This window comes from Polypterus senegalus, chromosome 1 (assembly GCF_016835505.1).
Source record: "Polypterus senegalus isolate Bchr_013 chromosome 1, ASM1683550v1, whole genome shotgun sequence".
Lineage (NCBI taxonomy): Eukaryota > Metazoa > Chordata > Cladistia > Polypteriformes > Polypteridae > Polypterus > Polypterus senegalus.
In genome coordinates, this window is record NC_053154.1 from 101,880,833 (window position 1) to 101,904,194 (window position 23,362).

Here is a 23,362-nt window from a genome sequence, read left to right on the forward strand (position 1 = left end):
ACTTTTAAGCTATTTAAACATAAAAATGAGCATATGTTTTAAATAATTCTAAGACTAAATGATTGGGAGCACATTAACCCCTAAATATATATCTTCTATACCATCAGCTCCTTTGGAAACATGAAACATTTCTCAGGTTCATGTCGAAGCCTCAGTTCCTGTGGAAACAGAAAACACTTCCTATTTACATCTTGAGTTCCCAGACAAATGAGAAACTTGAAACACTCCTAATTACATCAAAGGCCAGTAGGAAGTCACATTTCTGCACTTAAGTCCTGGATAAAAGAACTCCTCTTCTGTGCTCTCTGGAAACAGAAAATGCTTCCATGATGCCTCCTGGGTGGTGGTAGTGACCACTTCCCAATTCACACCACAGACACCCAGTTAACCGAGGAAACTGGAAAAAAACATTCAATTACACTTCAAAATCTGTGAGAGGGGAAACAGCAGATAGATAGGGTATATTTCAAGATTATATTCTAGTTGCATGGTAAACAGACCCAATCAAGCATCAAATCACTTTGGGTGCTTATTTCTGTTATATAACACCCTAGAGGATAAGTCTATATTTGGAATACAGTCAAGCTTTCTCAATTAACATCCAGGTTTTTTTTTCTAAAATAAGACAAATAAGCTTTTCTACCGATATTTTAAATCTTGTAATGACGGAGTTTTCAATGGAGGTGTAGCTAAAAAACCAGAATACTGTTTGTCTGAACACAATCACTAGATGGCAAATAATGTCCTGCATTTAACATATCTGTAAGAGAGAATGAAGACGAATTCTGCAAGTTGTCCTTAAAGCAGATTAAACTAAGGGTGTAAAAACCACAGCTAGTAGCAAACTAGTCGGCGGCATTCCATACAGTTCAGTCTCTAGCCTCTACTCAATTAAAGGGTTTAACAATCCACTAGTCCATGTGGCATTAAACAGCCCCTCTCAGAGCAGCACAATTTTGATCATACATGTCTCAGGATGACCATTCTTCAGATCCATGTTTTAAGAAGTTGTGGAGCAATGAAGAGTCAAACAAAAAGAGAGTCAAAGGTGGAAGATTTATTCAGGCTCCCAAAACACAAAGCATTCAGAGAAGAAAATGTCTTTAAATCATACAAGGTAAGTAAATCCTTACAGGTCACCGCCCTGTTTCTAAACCCAGTGCCTGCTTTCTGCTTTCCTGGCATGTGGGAGTCAGTGGCAGCACACTGGCCACCATCCAGAAATAAGAGCTTCACCCAGCAAAGTCTTCTGCGATTGCTGCTCCTTGCAGCCAACTACTGACTCATTTAAGCAAGTGCTCTCCAGTGGAAGAACAACACGATAGTCTTTACAAATGTACAAAGTGGGAAGATAATGAGTTCGAATTTCAATTATTGTCCGGTATGAGGAGAAGCATGCCAAGTGGTATGCCTGCTGCTGGACACAGCTTTACAGTCCTCTCTATGTCAGCAAGCAACTGAAAATCACAGCACAGTTCATTTACACACTCACACGCAGCCGCACACGCGCACGCACACACGCACACACACACACAGAGTGGACAATGGTTACTCATAAGTGACAGAATGAGTATTTCCTCCATCTCAGACAGAAGTGGTCCAATGGTAATTAAGAGTGGACATCATGGAAAACTCTTTAGATTCACAAGGAAACTGTCATAAAAGAGATTTGGACTGCAACAGCTCAAATCCGTTCAACACAGCTGGCGCAGCACCCATGCCCATCTGGAAGGGCTACACAGCACAATATGCCCACAACAGAAAATGATTTGGGAAGCAAAAAAACGAAAGAAAGTGGGCAAAAAGTGGGATGGGTACACAGCTGGGGTACCAGGGCACTCACTGCTATACAGAGAATTATCAAGTATGGCGTGGGCAGCGACCACTGGGTGGAGGGATCTCCAGGCCTCCCCTATCTGTGTCTTCATATTCATCTGTGTCTGTAGAATTGTCCTCATCATTCCAGGGCACAGAGACATCACCTGTAGAGCCCTGACAAAATGAAAATAATAGTAGAGGTTTGTTTTCTTTTTTCAGATTTATATGCTCACCAGATTGCAGTGAGAATCCTATAGTTGAAAGGCATGTTTGGGTGTGCCTGGAAATGCACCACTTGACTCAAATGACTCAAAAGAAACAAGACAAAAAAAATATCTAGAATTGTCTGCTCATGCCCAACTGGACACTTGTCCAAAAGAACAACTCACCGTTCGCACCACTGACTTGCGAAAAGGAGGGCAGACCATGTGGAAGCGGGGAATAGTCACATTGAAGACTTCTCTGTTTTTGAGTCGGTGGAAGGTGTAATGACCCTCCATATACCCGGAAGTGGTTGAAAATGTGGTGCAGCTTGCATACTCATGGACTTTCCCAGGTCTTAACTCTGGAAATTCTCCTATAACAGCAGAGCAGAAATAAGTTTCCTCAGATTCAATATTGAAGGGGGGAAAAATAATCAAGTGTTGACACAGGATAACAACAACAAAGAACATAAAGTAACAAAAAACATAGTACAGTAGAACAAGGCAATGCACTCTTGTGAGGATATGCTATATACATAATTTATCTACCCACATTTTTCATTTAATATCAAAATTATCTGATGTACTCAAAAACAAAAACCGATGTAAAAGTGAACATGAAATTCTCAGACCTTGTAGGTTAATTTTCATTGTAGCCACTACACCACACTGCCTTCCTAATTTACCATCAGCAAAAAATCATTTCATTTTACACAGATGCAGTTAACCAAAGATGCGAGAGCCTAATGCAACTCTTCACTCTATCTACATGCTGTAAAGCAAACATGAGGCATACTTACATTTTGTTATTTTTATTCTTTTATTTAACTAGAGGTAAACAGTAAATATCAAAATCGGTTTACTCAAGAAAAACCCCTTATTAATGGAAAGGGTGCAAAAACGATAAGGCATGCCAGGAGTCTGAATTACAAATGAATCTAAACAAAACAAAATTCATGGTAACCCTGAATATTCCAATCAATAAAAGCAGTTCGAAAGTGAATCATATGGAGGTCACTAGAGTAACAAATCAAAGCACAGTGATCAAAAAGAAATCTGTCAGCATTGAAATGATAAGAATTTATTTTTCTAAAATAAACTGCTCAAAAAAATTAAAGGAACACTTTGAAAACACATCAGATCTCAATTGGAAAAAAATCCTGCTGGATATCTATACTTATATGGACTAGGTAATGTGTTAGGAACGAAAGGATGATGCATTGTTTGATGGAAATGAAAATTATCAACCTACAGAGGGCGGAATTCAAAGACACCCTGGAAATCAAAGTGAAAAAATGATGCTGCAGGCTAGTCCATTTTGCCGAAATATCATTGCAGTATCTCAAAATCGTATTCGGTAGTTTGTTTGTACCCCACATGCTTGTATGCATGCCTGACAACATCTGGGCATGCTCCTAATGAGATGAAGGATGGTGTCCTGGAGGATCTCCTCCCAGATCTGGACCAGGGCATCACTGAGCTCCTGGACAGTCTGAGGTGCAACCTGGCGCTGTCGGATGTCCCAGAGGTGTTCTATTGGATTGAGGTCAGCTGAGTGTGAGGGCCATTCAATGGTATCAACTCCTTCATCCTCCAAGAACTGCCTGCATATTCTCGCCACGTGAGGCCGGGCATTGTCATGCACCAGGAGGAACCCAGGACCCACTGCACCAGCATAGGGTCTGACATTGCATCCAAGGATTTCATACCAATACCTAATGGCAGTCAATGTGTCGTTGTCTAGCCTGTAGAGGTCTGTGCGTCCCTCCATGAATATGCCTCCTCAGACCATCACTAACCCACAAACAAACCGGTCATGCTGAACGATGTTACAGGCAGCATAACGCTCTCCACGGCTTCTCCAGACCCTTTCACGTCTGTCACATGTGTTCAGGGTGAACCTGCTCTCATCTGTGAAAAGCACAGGGCACCAGTGGTGGACCTGCCAATTCTAGTATTCTATGGCAAATACCAGTTGAGCACTACGGTGCCGGGCAGTGAGCATAAGGCCCACTAGAGGACATTGGACCCTCAGGCCACCCTTATGAAGCCTGTTTCTGATTGTTTGGTCAGAAGCATTCACACCAGTGGCCTGCTGGAGGTCATTTTGTAGGGCTCTGGCAATGCTCATCCTGTTCCTCCTTGCCCAAAGGAGCAGATACCGGTCCTGCTGATGTGTTAAGGACCCTCTACAGCCCTGTCCAGCTCTCCTAGAGTAACTGCTTGTCTCTTAGAATCTCCTCCATGCCCTTGAGACTGTGCTGGGGGACACAGCAGACCTTCTGGCAATGGCACGTATTGATGTGCCATCCTGGAGAAGTTTGACTACCTGTGCAACCTCTGTGGGGTCCAGGTATCGCCTCATGCTACCAGTAGTGACACTGACTGTAGACAAATGCAAAACAAGTGAAAAAACAGTCAGAAAAGATGAGGAGGGAAAAATGTCAGTGGCCTCCACCTGTTAAACCATTCCTGTTTTGGGGGTCATCTCATTGTTGCCCCTCTAGTGCATCTGTTGTTAATTTCATTAACACCACAGCAGCTGAAACTGATTAACAACCCCCTCTGCTACTTAACTGACCAGATCAATATCCCAGAGGTTTCACTGACTTGATGCTATGCTCTGATTAAAAAGTGGTCCTTTAATCTTTGAGCAGTGTATGAAGACCTTTATGCAGCCCATTGATTCATTTCCAAATGAGACTGAAGATGCTAAGATTTTACATACAGTATTCTCATTATTTACATATGGAATAGAACTGTGGACCTGAAATAAAAACATATTAAAGAAGCTGAACCTCTTTGGATGCGAGTCGGCAAATAAAGAATACAGATATTTTGAATGCATAAAGCCATAAATATAACAGTTCTACATTAATGGAAGAAGGAAAGAGAGGTATCTTTTACCTTTCAGAGCAAGGAGCTGAAATATTTCTGTCATTAAAAGGAGTGAGAGATACTGTACACTCCAAACGATAAAGCAGGAAAGGATTCAGGGAGAACAAAACAGAGAAAGACAGAGAATATGTTGGCCATGCAATTTACAGAAATCATATAGATGTCATTTCCAGGCGGTGGTCAAAATGACAAAAATTGAAGACAGCAAAGACCAACATGGGATGACACTAGAAACAGTAAATGAACACTCTACTTTTTCTTGTTGCAATATCTGTTTTGTTTTAAACTGTAACATAGTAAGATGTGCAAAAGTTGAGACAACACATACCAACAACTCCTGGCCCTTGAACCTCTTCTACATTTCCATTTCCATTGGTTATCTTCCAGTATCTGCTCTCTAGTTTGCAGGCATTTTCTGGCAATGCATCTTTAGACATCTCAATTCTAGGAAGAGAGAAGTGATTTTACATGTCAAATCAATGAAAGACACATGTCAGTATGCCTTCCAGTACACACATGGGCCTGCCAGTGACCCAGATTTAATGGGGAAAATAAACTATCAGAGAGACACAGAGTACTCACAAAAAGCTATAGTGTGGGTAGGTGTCATTCAAGAAATATTCCAAGAGATGACACAAGAACTTCATTAAATATTAGCTGCTGACAAAAAAAAAAAAAAAAAAAAACGCAACTATAGGCAGTGATCTTACCTGATCCTGTAGGTGAAGAAAAAGTGAGGTGGATGCACAGAGCTGAGCTCTGGCAGGAAAGCGGTTGACACAGACACAGAAATATCTCCGGTCTTTGCCACACATGACTTATCATGAACATACCTACAAAGAAATCAACACCAATTCAAATCCTAAACTGTAATTCAACAATTCTAGTGTTCCACAAGTGTCTCTTATGAAGAATATTAGGCAGAATAAGTAAGATTCACTGCTTATTTAGCTACGGCTAAGTGCGAGACCAAGATAATAATGGTGTAAGAAATACTTTTTAGAGTCCAAAGAGAATTCACACAAATAATTCTAAGTCTCCCTCATTAGAAGCTACTCAGCATGGAGACAGCATGAAAGGAAAGAAGCAGAGCACTCACCTAAATATCTGGTCCCGGATGATGGGATACCCGCCATTTATAACATTTTCGACATAGGTGGTGAACCATTCTGTGAAGCTGGAGCCTGGAAAGACATTTTAGACAACATGTATCTGTCAGGCCACACTAACAAGGAATAGGCTCTACAATGTTCAGGAACACTTGTGTTTGGCTGCCATGAATCAAATAAATACAGAGGAATAAAGACAAATGCTATTAGCTAGAAATATTTTTCAGATTACAGACTACTTCTTCGCCGCACGGCTGAAACATATTACACTTCTTCGCTATGACAGTACGTGATCCATGGAGAATGTGGGGTTATCAAATACTAGTGATTAGCATATACTGATTCTCACACAAGAAACTGTGATATTTTAAAATATAACACAAATGAGTCTTATTATTGCAACACAGCTAACATAATGCATATATGTAATAGAGCATATGCCTTAATCATTGCAAATTGTGACAATAACTACAATAAAAATTCCTCTTCAGTTCTATTCAATTAGCTAGTACATCCCATATCAAGCAAATAGCTGCTTGGTCACTAAGACAGAGTTGCCAAACTTTATTGTACGTCCACTGCACCAAGTATCATGGCCAGTCTGTATTAAAGTTTTAAGCCAGTGCAAGAAGTGATACATATTTTAGCTATACTCATATAACCATTATGTTATGGAGTGTGATTAATTTAGAGTTTCAGATTCACTTCCTATCCATTTTAAATCAGTAGAAGAAGAAATCTGCAAATTTTAGATTAATAGTGTGCAGGTTTATACTTAACTCTTGATTTTTTTTCTAGACAATTTTTTCTTTAAAAAATTAAAACAAATAATATATTGTAGATTCCTTAAGATTTTTAACACCTAAACATCTTTAATAACTATGACATAATTTATGAATTTATTTCTGCAGGTAACTTTTTTATGAGAGGGTCATGCTTTATTAAGTATCAAGTAATGTCCTGTTTTCTATTAGTTTTTGTCTAGCCTCAAGTAATTCTATCTTACTTTTTATTTATTTCCTTTTTATCATCATGTTGGTGATGTCATGTAAAATGAGTGTTTGTTTTTCCAGATAGATATCAGTAAGGTTGACTGGCTCCTTTTCTTTTTGACTATGTCTCTTAAAAGTTTATGGTTTCTTCTTTTCAGTGAAGCGGACTCTGCCTGTCTGTTTTGATCTCCTTGAAGAATAAATGAGACAACAGGACATTCTTTTGTCCTATCTCCCTCAGTCTTTTCCTCAAATGCTCTTATTATGCGCCACAATCATAAATAGAAACTGATAAAGCCACCCTGTCTTATGCACCTCTTTCAACAAAATCTACACTTACAGACATACAGATAAATAACAGAGAGCAGTCTTGTATGACCTACCGGTGATGAACATATCAATAGCTGACGGATCGCGGGCCATCTGGTCCTGCAGAAAGATGAAAGATGATTGTCAGAGAAATAAAACACAATTTTTGGTAGCATCATCAACAACAAGACTTCGGAGTTCAGTGGAACATAAAGTGTCATGAAATGGCACGAGTCTCAATATTTTAAAAAAAAAGATTTGCTTCCAGTAAAGCTCACCAACTCAAGAATATTAGAAACTGTAATTTGTCTGTTTTATACCAAAAAAAGAGAAGAAAATTAACAAATAAAAATAAAAAGGTGTGATTATATTGCATAAGTGATGTAATATATCACTGTGTTAGTTTGCCTGAACTAATCCAATAATAATCTCATAAAGGAAGGGTTGACGCTGATTCAGCATCATTTGAAAAGTGGATATTATGGAACAATGTTTTGGAAATTCATTTTTCATATTCAAACTAGTCGTTTACATAGGAATAACCTGTATGTAACTTTCTTTTACTCGATCAATTCCAACGTTCAAAGTGCAAGATTTTAAAGCTTTAGTGCAACTCTTACTGGGCAGTGGTAGAAAATCTCATACTGATGACGTCCTTCAACACTCTCCAGGGCCATGTATTGGCTGAGGCCAGTGTGAAAGCAAAACGTTAGTGGTAAACACTGCTGGAGTCCTTTCCTCTGCTGGAATCCGCCTGCCGCTGTCTCGATATCCAGCAGATCCTCTGAGCGGTAGTGGTTGGACAAGGCCATGCTTCCCATTAGACTGTAGCAATTACAAAGTCATTCATTACTGATCAGTAATAATTCATAATGGTCAAACGACTACACTTCTTACTAATATTCAACAATGGGGCTGCCCAAAGTTCTCTTGAGCACTGCAGTCTACTGATCTTACCCTGGTACTACCAGCTTCTGCCCGTTGTGAATTCGAAATGAACAGCGATAATCATTTGGGAGTTTGCAGCCAATCTGAGTTTCAACTGCATCCAGATCATCATCCTTCACACCTTCTACAAGAGGGGCACAAAAAGGAGGAATTGGCTGGGTAAGATGGCTTATGTCAATATTAAAAGTGACAATCCTTCCCATACAGTAATACAAATGATCATACAAAATTGCATTTGGGGCTCTTTTTATCATGATAACTTGACCAGCCATTTAAAACTCTTCATTTATTTTTTGGCAGATGCCTTTACCCAAGGTCACTTACAGTATTTGAGAGATAAAATTGGTTATACAGTATTTCTTTTGTTTTTTTTTTCCAAATAGCACACAGCCGGGTGAAGTGATTTGCTCATGATTACACAGTGTCAGTAGTGGGATTTGAACCCACAACTTCAGGGTCTGAAGTCCAAAGATCTAACTGTTATTCCACACCCTTTGCCTAAATTAAAGGAAACAGCAAGCCTGTTCTTCACTCCAGAGCACAAGACATGAAGCACAAGGCACAACCAAGGGAACAAATTTGTGTCTATTGTACAATTTAAGTTGTCCACTACTTATTGGCTTTCTTAGTAAATACAATGTAATTGTTAGTGTCTGTATTCAGATTCATTCAGTTTAATGATTAACTGAGGCACCAGTTCAAAAGGGATAGCTGCATTAGACAAAATAGGTCAAAAGGCCCGTTTAGGGAACATAAACAGCAATGGCCTATTCTACCTTTCAAGGAGATAATCATGCGTGGGCACTTCTGGTTGAGGTATTCCTTGAGGTCATCCCAGGCTTTCTTTAGGGTTGCATAGTGGTCGATATAGCGTCCCAGATCAACATAATTGTTGAGGAATAAATGCTTCCAGCTCCTCTTGTGTGTCGCCTTATCAGTTCTAAAAGACAGCACTGATCAGAATTCAATGTATTTCATGCCTGACAATGTACATACCTTTCATGGCAGCCCAGTCTAAACCACAAGTGAAAAAATCCCCACCTCATCAGTTTCTTTTACTAGTCCTACAGCACTACTATGATTACAAATAAATATCTGATGTGAGTACAAACTACCTTACCAATGCTGTTTAGCTTTAACAGGGGTGCCCTAATGCCAAGCTGGTAAACATCTCTCCTTGACAAACCACTAATTCTGAAAGATTACCCCAAAAACACATCAATAAACACACTATCGGATACCAAATCAGCTAATTAAAAATGCTATTCAAGATGTGAATGAGTTTTCAAAAGAAAATTAAAATGTACAATCGCAGTCAAGTGGTAGAATGATTAAAATGCAACAATTTTTTGCATTTTGATCATTTCACATGCAGTTTTTTTAAAACAGTTAACAATGGCTCTTGTTTACTATAAAAGAAATTAAGAAACATACCTCTCTTTATATTATGCATAAGCAGCATGAAGCTTTTATTTTTTATTACTGCATACATTTTATTGCTTCAGGCTGGACATTATTAATTGCTGTGTGGACTGTGAGTTGTAATCAAACAGAAATATACATAAGGTTGTATAATGTTACACTAAATGATCTGCGGGAAACAATATGAAAATAAACTGATACAACTGTGCAAGTATTTGGGTAAGTGACATCTACTCCACAAATATTTCAATGACAGAGAGATGCAGTATGTACTTTTTCTTTACTACTTATTTTCCACTCAGGAAAACGCATACTTTTCCTGCTATGTTTTTCAGACATTTATTTTGCATTTCAGAAAATACAGTATGTGTTTAATTCAGTGTTTCCAAGAACAGATGAATTTATCAAATTTAATTTTAACGACACAGCAGTTGTGGTTCTTTAGACATTTTAGTTCCACTGTATCACTCTAAAACACTTTAACAATAGCAGGCACACATAAACTAAGCTATTTATCAGTAAGCTACTTGTTAATCAGATGGGACTTTTTCAGCTTAGCTGAGAATGTGCGGTGGGAGCCAGGATCACTACCACTATAAACTGGGAAGAATGGCAAAGAAAAGAGGAATGGCAAAGGAACATACAAGTTTGCATGAAGGTGATTTTATATATACAAAAAACACAATTCACATTTAAGGTTTTAAATCAAATAAAGTTAAAAAAACAGATAAAGTGCTGGTACTTTGCTGAACCACTTAATTCAAAATAATCAAAATTCTAAAAAATAATTTCCATTTGAAATACTTCTAATACATAATGTTGTTGTTCTGTTTTTAATAATGATAAACACTGTCAAAGTTTCTGCACATTTACCTCATTATTTTAAAAAACTGACAATACTAACCTATACCGTTTAATAATAATATGATTTTGCTTGCCATAAACAAATGTGTCTAAATCTAGGACATAAAGTACAAAGTTTCATACTTCTGAACACAGGTGCTAATAGATATACAATATTAAAAAGTTAATTTACATCAATCTGTGTGTGTGTGCGCATCTGTGTGTTCACCCTGAGATGGACTAGTGTCCTGTCTAGGCTTTGTTCCTGCCTTAAGCTTGATGCTTGCTGGGATAGGCTCCAGCTCCTCCATGACCCTGTTCAGAGTAATGCAGTTTTAGAGGATGGATGGATGGAGGGATGGATGAAAATGTGACCACTTTAAATTTCATTTATAACATTAAAGAACTCAGACACTATATTAGTCAAAGTTAGCGGCATAAAAAAAAAATTATTAAAATAATTTTTATTTGAGGTCTGTTAAGTGTAAAGTTATAGTATGTACTTATAATGGCATCATAAATAATCCATACTGTATTTATATTGAGAAATGTTAATATATGTCAAAAGAAATAACAATTACCAAACCAGTGCAATGGTCATCTTATTTTCCAAATTAAATCAGCTTTACAATAAACCATGGGGGTGTATGGAGGCGGTGGCCTCGCAGTAAGGAGACCAAGGTTTGCATCCTGGGTCCACCCTGTGTGGAGTTTGCATGTTCTCCCCGTGTCTGAGTGGGTTTCCTTCTAGTGCTCTGGTTTCCTCCCACAGTCCAAAGACACTAAATAGATACTAAATTGGCCCTAGGATGTGGTGTGTGTGTTGGACCTGTAATGAACTGGTGTCCTGTCCAGGGGGTGTCCCTGCCTTGAGCTCTATGCCAGCTGGAATAGGTCCCCCATGACAATGTTCAGGTCTAAGCGGGTTAGAATATGACTGACTGACAATAAACCACTATCAGAATGCAGCCAACCTGGAAGTGCAGGAATTGGGGATTAACTACCCTATCTAGAACATTTCCCCTAATGTGTTCAAATTATGTTTTGGGTTGATATTGTTTTAAACTTGGTTCTGAATAATAATGTTGGCCACTGATATATTAGGACGTTATTTGGCCTGTACATATGCATCGGTATCAGTTCAACCCCCAATGATAATGTTGAAACTCTTCAAAGCAAACCATGTTTATTAGGTTATCTTTCTAGATTAAACAGCCTCAGCTTGAAATGCCAGTGCCCTTGGTTGATACATTAGAGTCGATTAGGACAAGTTGACAAGAACAAACTGTTCACGTGATCCGAAAGAAGGTCCCTATTGCCCCTGCACTCCAACACTACTTGGTTTGTATGGCATGTTAATGAGTGAAGAACAACTTACCCAGATTCCAACTGTGTTACTGTTTTCTTGTTGAACATGCTTAATTCCGGACATCATAGGCTTGAAATAAAGCTTGTTAACTCAGCGTCAACATACATACAGCCAAAAGCCCAACCACTTGTAGAAGATGCATGAGAATGTAAACAATAATAGCAAGAGTTTTGTGTTCCGCCTAGCGACACACACACAAACTAATTTACACGCTACCGCAGAATTTGTATTTATGCTGCAACTTTTCATTTTTCACTTATTTAAATATTTTTTTATTTATTGGACATGCACGTTCACATCTTTGGAAAGATCGTAACTTGAAGGTTGGTATGTAGGGGACTTACTGCATTGTCTTAGGATTGACAATAAGGCAAGATCTTTGCAGAGGATACATAAAGTTATTGGCTTACTTACTGTTATAATTGAAGTTCACAAATTTCCTGGTAAAATTTGTGTTTTTCTTTTATTCTCCATTGTCTTCAACACCTCCCAAAATGGCTGCTGCAAAGCCTACTCCAACTGTACACAAGGTTTTCATACAGTAACGAAGATTGTATAGTTAACTACATGTTTTCAAATGAAACTGGCAGTTATTTCTCTGGTAAGGTAACTGAAATCCTCTGCTCTTGAAATATCTTTCACATATCACTATGGAGTAAATTGAACACTTTTCATTTAAATAGGCTTTCCTACTGGGTGTTTTTTCATGTGCACTAAGTCTTGATATGTTACACATTTTTAACAAGCAAAGATACTTTAATTTTACACAAATTAAAAAAAGCCATTTTTTTATTTTTATGTTTTTTTGTTTTTATTTTATAAATCACACCTTTTGTGTACTGCGTGTTCCTAACTGGCTCTGTGTAAGCTGTGAGAAAAACTGTTAAACCAGTTATGCAAGTTATCTGATATAGTTCAGAAAGTTTATGTAGAAACTTTGGAAGGAAAAAGAACATTTAGGCTGTCAGTTCAGATTCTTTACAGTGAAACAAGACTGCTTGACTCAGCTCATAGGCAAAAGCCGAATCTAGGCTTGGAAACAGCTTTTTATTTAGGACTTGCATCATGATTAAATTTCAATTAAATTCTAAAATATTTTCATCAATGAGGTGCCCTATGTTGTTAATGTTACTAAAATGCATTCAAATGCTGCTTGTTTTTAAGTCTACTGTCTTAGCTTATTCTCATCCCTACTCTTTTTTGTTTGTCTTTAGAAGCCCCAGAGCAGCGGTATGTCCCTAATGCGAGAGGTGGCAGATATGCAAATGTAACATTCCGGTAAGCTACAAAGTCTAATAAACACACTCTTTTCCATCCATCCATTACCCAACCCGCTATATCCTAACTACAGGGTCACGGGGGTCTGCTGGAGCCAATCCCAGCCAACACAGGGCGCAAGGCAGGAAACAAACCCCAGGCAGGGCGACAGCCCACCGCAGAATCACACTCTTTTTAGTAACTGTAATATGTGCTAAAGTAATAAACCTTTTAAAGAAAAAAATAAATGCATAAAACTGTATGACCCTATGGCAAGCACATTACTTACTGTATAACAATATTCATTAAATAATACAAAATACACACAGATAGTTAATGCATGCACACTTTATTAATCCCAGAGGGGAAATAGTCTTTTCAAGTGACCTTTGGAGGTCAGAGCACAGAGTCAGCCATTGCACAGCACCCCTGGAGGAATTTTATGGTTAAGGGCCCAACGGAGTAGGATCCCTTCTGGCAGTAACAGCAATCGGCAACCTTCCAGATATCACAGCAGATCCTGAGCTTGAGAGCCACCCCTCTGCCTTAATCCTTTGGAAAAAAAAATTCTTGCATCATACAATTTTCAGATGCCACATAATGTGGCAAGTTTTCTGTCAGTGGAGTTTATCCTTTAGATTTAAGTCAACAGAGGCCATATTACTATCATGATGGGTCTCAATTTAAAAATGAGTGCACCTTCAGCGTCTCCAAAGCAAAAAGTTGATTACATACGAAAAAAATGGGTCACAACACCCAAGAATTTAAGAAACACTGCATTAAAACATGTGCATGATAAAACATCATATGCTTAATCTTTTCATTTAATTTTTTTTTTTTGAAATCCAAAAACTTAAACATACCAGCAATATTGGCAAAATACATTCTGATAATTGGCTATCTTTGTTGCCATGTATCAATATTGTTACAGGTCTAAAAAAGTCCACATAATTTGGGCACTGCTTTAAACCATAATATTTAGAAATTGATTACTCCAGAGTGCAATGTGCCGAGGTGAAGGATATAAAATCTAATCTAGACTAAGAAAACTACTGGAACTGACAGACCCAAAAGAATTATAATGTAAATATCATACTGTGTGTTCTGGATTAGGTAGAACAGATTTGGATCAGTCTCCTATGGTAAATTCAGCTATCCAGAGACAGCAAAGTAAATGCTCTCTACATCCACATAGCAGTGGCATATTTCTAAACTTGCTAGAGAATAAACACAGGCTAATGACTTAACAAAAAGACAGGATTTATTTTAAAGTCGACATTTCTTATAAAAACTAATTCTCTTTCATATGAACTTTGCAGAATGCTTGGTTTGTTTTCAGCTCACAGTGCTTTCAACCTCATACGCACAAGGAGTCAAAAAACTGAAAAGATGCTAAAGAATCAGAAAAATAAAAGTTCCCTTAGCTTTGTTACATAATAGCTTGCTGTTTGCTTACTGAGAAGTTGGCAGAGCCTCGTTCAGGTAAAAGAAACAGCATGATGAAGTGCATTGAATATGCAAAATACAAATTACATGTACATACAGTATGGGTACACTAGCATCATTTTCTTTAAGCTTTAGACTTCTGCATTAAGTTTGCATATTGGGTCTAGTTTAGGTTTGATAACATTATTCGTAGATCAAGATGTATCATCATTATGCTTTTGAACCCATTTAGTGTTTTCTTTATTTCTCCTGAAATACTGAAGCAAATATTTATTTAGTGCACATGCAAACATCTCAGGCCTGCTCCTGGGCCATGAAGTTCAGGTTGTAGTGAAAACCCAACTTTTCTGTTTCTGTAGCGTTTAATTCAGATCCAACATTATACAAATGTACCTAATTTTTAGGTTCACTGTTGTATAGTGCAAGAAGCACCTACACTAGTTGGCATGTCCATCTGTCAAATTTATGAAGCTGTCTATCTTAAAACAGAAACACATTCTGTGTGACTTCGATTATGGATTAATATCCATCCATCCATCCATTTTCTAACCCGCTGAATCCGAATACAGGTTCACGGGGGTCTGCTGGAGCCAATCCCAGCCAACACAGGGCACAAGGCAGGAACCAATCCTGGGCAGGGTGCCAACCCAGCGCAGGACACACACAAACACACCCACACACTAGGGCCAATTTAGAATCGCCAATCCACCTAACCTGCATGTCTTTGGACTGTGGGAGGAAACTGGAGCGCCCAGAGGAAACCCACGCAGACACGGGGAGAACATGCAAACTCCACGCAGGGAGGACCCGGGAAGCGAACCCGGGTCTCCTAACTGCGAGGCAGCAGCGCTACCACTGCGCCACCGTGCCGCCCCATGGATTAATATGCTGTTTCAAATTCACCTTGAGGAGGTCACTTCATCTTGTATATTATGTATACAGTATTTTCTTTTTTACTCATCCAATAGCCACTCCTAACAGCAAAACAATTCCCAATTCAAGTTAGCCAAAACGCCAGGGGAAGCAAACATGTGCATGCTGCCAGTACTAAGAATAAAGGAATTATGTAAGCGTTGCTCTGACAGCATAGAGTGAACAAACATATGCTCAGTATTTACGTTTGCATACTCAGTATTTTCGTTATACTAAAAAACAAAGAGCCAGCTACAAAATACAGTACTACATCACATTTCACTGTGGCAGTCTTCTGTAGACAGAACAGATTAGGACAGGACAGGATAGATACTTTATTAATCCCAAGGGGAAATTCACAAATTCACATTGTACTACATTAGGGAAGCTGATTTGTTTTTTAATGGTATTTTAAGAGATTCCTTATCATAGGACCAGAAAGTAGTGATGTGCTACATGTTAGTTTTAGATATCAGTAAAAGTTTGGCTGGTCTCTTTAAACTTGACAATACTACTGCTACATTACAGAATACTTTCCCTGAAATGGTACTCCACATGCTACACCCCATTATAATATGTTAAATCTCGGCACAATACATTCCACCCCAGCTTAACCTGCCCTGATAAAACTGGTACTAATACAGTCCCACCCAGCAATTGGAAAAATCCACAAGACTTTTACTTACTCTGTCAGCAGCCAATACTTCTGACACTGGCGTTTCCACAATGGGTCATGGGTTGAGACCTCTCGAAATCGACGATTGACCATGCAGCAACTACATTTAGCAGGAAACACAGAGCATAAAAAGGAAGTCAATGAGATCCATACAACTATGGAGACAGCCTAAACTGTTAAGAACATACAGTAAACTTTCCTCTGGCACATTAGCATAAAAAAATTGAAGTATCAGAAATGATAGTAAATCCAAAAAAAATCAGTCATCTACAAGAGGGGGAAAAATAAAATTTTAGAGACTAATAGATCTTCTGCATTTGGCACTAAAATGTGAAAGTATGCAATACCAAATACATAAAACAGCCTACGCAAACATTTTGAAACTCACTTAATCGAACTCAAGGTCATATGGGCCTATTCCAGCATTACCGTGAAGAAGTCAAAAACACGAAGCCAGTAGAACACACTGCAGATGGAACCTGCACACACTAACATCAGGCCATTTCACAGGCACCTGCCTCTGGCATAATAAGTAGGAAACCAGAGTTACAGAAGGAAAACTCATGCAGATACCAGAAATCAAGATCGTTCCATTTTGATAGAATTATGGTTCCAAGATGACGGATGAATAACAAAACTAACATTTATCCAAATTCTTTACTATATTTATTCTCAAAGTTCATAGAGTGGGCATAAAGTAGTGCTGTTAAGTGGAGCCATCAATTTATTAAATAATAAATGATTATACATAATCAGTGACACATTGCGTATACTTAAAACCAAGACTACATAGAGGTCCTAGTTAAAAGTCGAAAACAATGGCATGTTCTGCAAATAAAAAACTAAGTAGTAAAACAATATTTATTTGCAGGCTGCATTCGTATTAGAGAATAACTAAAAGCTGGTTTCAGCATTGAAACTCTTGACATTGACACTTATGTCTTAAGTCTAGTAAAAACAGACGCATGGCCATGCATAGCAGATTTCATCTGTGATTCTTCAGTTTTCTGGTGGATGATATAACTCCCATCTATCCATTTTCACACTACTTAACCTAGTTTAAATGAAACATGTGAAGTATTATTACAGGAATAAGCAGAAAACTATTTTGTCATCACTATCCTAAGTTCTAACATGAGTGGAAATTAGAGTGAGAGTGTGTATGTCAGGCAAAGACACCTGGTTAGGAATGATACTGTCCGGGTGCTTCTGATATTCCGGTTTGTAAAAATCTGCAGGATGCCATTTCATGTTACAGTAGTGCTTGTTACTGAGTGCTACTAAATATACATTACAATGAAGGCCACCTATTCCCAATTTTTTTTTTGTTTTTAACTTAAGACAAAATTATTTCCATTGCATTAAAACAGGGCTGTATCAATTTATAAAGTACAGACAAATATAGTGGTTAAACAAACATACAAAAAAAAAATACCAGTGCACAGTTCATTAGTTGTTGTGTTTAACTTTCTTTTAATTAAAATGGAATTTCACCCAGTTTTGAATTTTGTTTATATTCTCTATTGTGATGCTCTTAACTTGCAATTAAGCAAGGATATGTCTGAATTATCAATAAACCTGCTTCACATTCAAAAAGCTAAATTACAGAGTCAGTCTCAGGCGTGATCTCTTGAAACACATTGCCTTTGCATTCATTGTAATCCAGTTCCTTACCTTTATAAGGGGCCTGTCCATGGAGAACTTCAAACACAAATTTTTTAATTCTAAATTCTAAACCAAAGGTTTGTGATCTATAAATCTTTCCACACAAATCTTCACTTATGACATTACTGATGCCGATGCAAAATTGAATTCAAAGTAAAAATTACAATAAGAAGCGGTAATAACTGAACGGCTTATGAACGTGTTTTTAATTAATTACAAATATCCTTGTTTTAATATCACTTACAGTTGCGTTTTTCAAACCAATGCAAATAATTTCCAAGTTATTTTTTCCTAAAATAATTGCTTTTTCCTTACTTTAAGAATTATATGTTTGCTATCTTTTCACGTATGATATGTGATCATGCTGAAAGGTGAGATGACCTATTAAGAGACCAGCAAAACCAAACAAGTTTCATTTTTCACCATAATTCCTGGTATTAGCATGCACTAATACCATTTGTGAGGAGGGGCAGCACAGTGGCACAGTGGTAGCGCTGCTGCCTCGGTGTAAGGAGACCTGGGTTTGCTTCCCGTGTCCTCCCTGCGTGGAGTTTGCATGTTCTCCCCGTGTCTGCATGGGCTTCCTCCGGGTGTTCTGGTGTGTTTGTGTGTGCTCTGCAGTGGGTTGGCACCCTGCCCGGGATTTGTTCCTGCCTTGCGCCGTGTTGGCTGGGATTGGCTCCAGCAGACCCCCATATCCTGTGTTAGGATATAGTGGGTTGGATAATGAATGACTGACTGACTGACTGACCATTTTTGAGGCTTTCCTATACCACATTAACTAAAACATTAAGTCTTACTTTCCAACTGTTCATCTGTAGCAACTTCTTCATTGGCTTTGTGCATCCCACAGTGGTAGCTCTACAGTCTGAGGAAGAGATGGCAGTTAAAGAAGACCAGGATTGGAGGACAATGCTGCTCTGCCATTTCTGGGAATCCAGTTTCAGCAGCCCTTGCAACCCTTGCAGTGTGAGCTGGGCACTGCCATAATGCAGAAGGGAGATACTCAGCAGTTCTTCCCACTGCTTTCCTAATTATTGCCAAAGAAAATCAGTACAATATTGACCAATTATTTGGGCTGTTGACACAGGTGATCAATATGAAATACCCCTCTCAGCATTGTAAAAAATGGTGCATATGATCTTGCCAATAGTACCTTCCATAATAAAATTCAATGGTGATAAAATTCCTGGTAATGAAATGATTGATACATTTCTTGCTTCCCTAAAGGACTGGCTTGAGATGCCCTGTGGGACACAATGGATGGAGTGATGCTTAATTTAAGAAGTCAGAACGCTGGGCACTCAACATACACAGAACTTACTCGTGTTAAATTGTTCACAAAAAATGAATTCAACTGACCCATAACTAATTCCTAAAGAGTATCTTCTATCTCATGCGTCCATTACAATTCGCTTCACAGTTGCAAATTTATCTTCTGTTTTAGATGTTGATGTCCTACCCATCTCTTGACAGTACCACATGAAGGAGATTGGTCCTGGTATGAACTGACCATGCTAGTATAAATCTGAAAAGCTGAATTTTTCTCTGGCATTAAAAACTTAATGACAGCACAATGTTTGATTTTGCAGTTTTTTGCATCTGTGTTCATCCATCCATCCATTTTCCAACCCGTTGAATCCGAACACATGGTCATGTGGGTCTGCTGGAGCCAATCCCAGCCAACACAGGGCACAAGGCAGGAACCAATCCCGGGCAGGACGCCAACCCACCGCAGGACACCCACACACCAAGCAAACATTAGGGACAATTTAGAATCACCAATCCACCTAACCTGCATATCTTTGGAAGGTGGGAGGAAACCGGAGTACCCGAAGGAAACCCACACAGACACGGGGAGAACATGCAAACTCCATGCAGGGAGGACCCGGGAAGCAAATATCTGTGTTTATACAACCCTAAAACAATAAGCCACAAATGTTATAAACTTGAAGTGTACACTTTTCTTGTACAGGAGAGCTAATTCCTAACCACTTAAAAATTCAGCACCTTACAAAACCCCTTGTTGGCTCGGAATTAAAATGTTTTGATCACCTCTCATTCTATTCAGAAATTATTTTTCAATTCCTTCAAATGTATTAAAAACTCTTAGTTTTTAAATGACATTTTCTTATTGAAAGCTTTGATAGACACAAAAAAATAGGTGGGAAAGATGGAGTACTTAAATCTATTTACTCCCATTTCAAAATGCACACAGGAAGTAATAAAACAAAAAAAAACCCTTGTTGATCTTCTTTTTACTAAAATTGAAAAATAAATTCAGCTCTTGCACCAAAACACACTCGAGGCTTTCTTCCTACTAAGTTACTACTTCCCACCACACTGCAAAAAATGCAATGATCTGCCTTTGGGGGTTGTAAATGAAGTCTCAGTTTTAACTATGGCTTTAATTTCAGTTGACTATAATGGGAAATGTTTTGGCTGCCGTTCAGATTCTGACAACAACGAAAAGTCAACATTCAGTTGGTCACCCATATAAAAGCTCAATGTAATGTTTGTTCATAAAAGAAAAGGCAAGTATGTGTTAACTAGCTAAAAATGCAGGCATGCTTTTGTTTTGTTCCACGAATATTGTAGGGTCTGCATAATCAGGGATGCCAGTATGACAAAAATGAACCTTCATTTAACACTTTGTTTGCATTTCTGTTGCAATTTGAAAATTTTAACAAATACTAGCAATGTAGCCACATTGACATTAATAAATAAAACAAAATACTTTTTGATTCCAAATTAACAGAAAAAAATATTTCTGACAAAGCAGTGGGGAAATGTGACTGTCTACAAATGGGCAAAAGACCACTTCTGTGATAAACACCATTTTTTTTTTCATTAGTGTAATGTTATAGCTGGACTCCATCCATCCATCCATTTTCTAACCCGCTGAATCCGAATACAGGGTCACGGGGGTCTGCTGGAGCCAATCCCAGCCAACACAGGGCACAAGGCAGGAACCAATCCTGGGCAGGGTGCCATCCCACCACAGGACACACACAAACACACCAAGCCAAAAACATGTCTCACTCACTCCGTCTTGCAGCAATCATGACTGGGCGCCTATTAAGGTCTCAGTGTAACGCCATCTCCTCTCTCAACACACACACGCAAAATTACTTTGACAACCTCACTATCTTTAGCTGCACATTGTGCGTCTTTTCCAGCTATTTGCAGTCGTAGCCTCCATTTATATAATTGTTCCAGTTCTAGACAGTCAGTGGTGTGCTCCCCTGAAGGCCATTCACATAATGCGAAATTCCTAGCCTGTGCCTTGCTCTGATAAATATCAGATGGATTTTATTTTGTCTTTAGTAGTGGGAGTGGGCTGTGTGCGTGCATGAGAGCTGGCAACCGTCATCTGGATGTACAATGCATTGAATGGAGTAACGAGGAATAACGAACAAGCTTGTTTTGAACTGTACATACAGAAGAGAGGCTCATCTTTCTGATGCCTTGTGTTTTATGCATTAAAAAAGAATGGAGAAAAAAAATGGGTAAAACTGTGGCTGAACTCATTGTGCCTGTTAATCCACCATACAACGTTGGCTCCACCAGGCAGCACACTATTATTGGCTGTCACAAAAAGGGTCAAGCATGACCGTGCTGGAAGGTAGGCATTCAGTTGATAAATGTGACATGGGCATTGATTTTTCAGTCACATAAACTGATAGGGTCTGGTGACAACATCAAAGACTGTGGTTGGCCTCTCTTCTGTGTGTGTGATTCAAAATGGGCATGAGCATGTATTAGTTCTCAGCTCTCATGCAAAACACACTCCACCCCTATGACTAAAGGCAAGAGCAAACCTGTTTGATTTTACCAGAGTGAACTGATGGCTAGTTGGATTGAGTAACATTACGCTACTGGAAGCACATTGCCAACTGTATCTGATTCACCAAGACTGTGTAAACAAAGGCTATGACTGAAAAATTGGTGGAAAAGTTGTGTTATGTGGCAAGAACTTTAGTGACACTGGCTCTCCAGGTTGCTTTTTTCTTCTAACTTATTTTTACAGGTGCCTTACATCTATTCACTTAAGTTAAAGCTAAACAGCTCTTTGATTATTGTTGCATCAATTAAAGGTCAAACATTTGAACACATTGGATTTTTTCATATTTAACATGTAATTTCTCCTTCAAACTCAGTGTTGCGTTTTCAAAGTCAAGAAAGACAGATAACAATACAATTCATGTTAATGACGCCAACTCAAAATTTTTAGTAAATCATGGTAGAAAAAAAAATTACGGTTATGCTGTATATAACAAAATGTAAAGAAATAGACTAATTATTTTCTTTTACAATTTTACCCATTTACTGTTTAGTATCACGCTAGCAAAGTGCCACGAATGCCGTTCATCACTGGGCACTGCCATGCACAGATTCACGCTCACTCATTCTGGGCCAGTCTCCAGCTGCCAGGTACTGTACATCATATACCGGGTTATAACAAAAAAGTGCACTAGATGGTCACTCACATTCTTTTACCAAATCCCTACTCTGCTGTAACAGTCACACGTTCTCTTTGAACTTTGCCTCCTACCCCCTTGTCTTTGTATAACCGTATCTATCTCTGTGATCAGCTTCTCTTTTTTTTGGTCATTTGTATTACAGCATACCTACTGTTCTGGCACTCGGGTATTTTGCAGTGTATATCCCAGACACGTGAAAATAAGTTTCTCTCTTTGGTCTTTCGGATTATTACACAACCGGCTCTTGACTGTTCGCTAATCGGCCGTTTTCTCAACCTGTATCCGTTTACATGATCGTACAGCTAAATCTCCTTGTGCTCACCCCCACCCTACTCTAAGTCGGTCCTATTTTTGCTTATTTCCCATCTCCACTAATGCTTTGATCTGTTTCCTCAGTCATTAAATTGTAAAAATTTGTCGCTTCATTTCGTCAAGCAAGTGTTCTACTAAGATTCTTTTCAGTAAACTACGAGTTTCCATTCCTTCACTGTTGCAGCTCCCAAGCTTATACTTCGAGCCTACCCGGAGAGCAACTACTCGAGCTGCGCCCTACACATCGCAGCAATATTTAAAAAAAGTTGATCTGAGACACTATCGTTGCAGCTGTATGTTTTCCCATTCTCACCTGAATAAATCTTTGTAATCTAGAAACGAGAAGATGAGCAGCAGCGGATCTGAAGGCAACATCTCCAGGTTTAGTTCAGTGGAAGCCGCCATCTTTGACGGTAGCGTATGATACCACGCCCCGTGTGACGTCACCGACGAGCGCACGCTGCTTTGTTATCAAATACAGCACACGTGAGGGACACGTCATGGAGAGGATCAGAAGTCTGACAGAACCGATAAGGAGGGGAGGTTTCACTTCGAATAGGAGAGAAAAAGCCCGATAACGTTTGCTGTTTTTGAAATTTACTCTAAGTTTTTCGTAATAGTTCTACTCCTAAGAATGGCTTATGAACGCTTTAAAATAACTTCGGCTTTATTGTTCGATGCCTCCTGACGTACGGATAA

The 23,362-nt window shown here is 38.7% G+C and overlaps 1 protein-coding gene across 3 annotated transcripts; it reads right to left on the minus strand.

The window, feature by feature from the left end:
• Positions 1-1,037: 1,037 nt before the first annotated feature.
• On the minus strand, positions 1,038-23,106 carry fbxo3 (F-box protein 3). 3 transcript variants are annotated; one of them, XM_039754494.1, is made up of 11 exons: positions 22,977-23,106; positions 16,213-16,302; positions 9,054-9,217; positions 8,287-8,401; positions 7,950-8,154; positions 7,404-7,449; positions 6,019-6,103; positions 5,630-5,752; positions 5,248-5,363; positions 2,208-2,395; positions 1,038-1,992 (listed from the first exon to the last, which is right to left on the minus strand). In XM_039754494.1, the coding sequence occupies exons 1-11, from the start codon at positions 23,066-23,068 to the stop codon at positions 1,861-1,863; spliced, it is 1,356 nt and encodes a 451-aa protein (XP_039610428.1). In that variant the 5' UTR covers positions 23,069-23,106; the 3' UTR covers positions 1,038-1,860. The 3 variants fall into 3 exon arrangements, with proteins under 3 accessions (XP_039610428.1, XP_039610433.1, XP_039610440.1); XM_039754499.1 differs by lacking the exon at positions 5,630-5,752; XM_039754506.1 differs by lacking the exon at positions 22,977-23,106 and having other exon boundaries at positions 9,054-9,230; positions 16,213-16,301.
• Between the last annotated feature and the right edge of the window lie 256 nt (positions 23,107-23,362).

What these genes read in the sequence shown, in the direction of transcription:
- fbxo3 (XM_039754494.1), bottom strand. Translation starts at nt 23,068, where the DNA reads ATGGCGGCTTCCACTGAACTAAACCTGGAGATGTTGCCTTCAGATCCG. An exon ending in TATTGATATGTTCATCACCG is followed by an intron (nt 6,104 to 7,403) that starts GTAGGTCATACA and finishes ATGTCTTTCCAG; the next exon opens with GCTCCAGCTTCACAGAATGG. An exon ending in ATCCGGGACCAGATATTTAG is followed by an intron (nt 5,753 to 6,018) that starts GTGAGTGCTCTG and finishes ATTTCTTTGTAG; the next exon opens with GTATGTTCATGATAAGTCAT.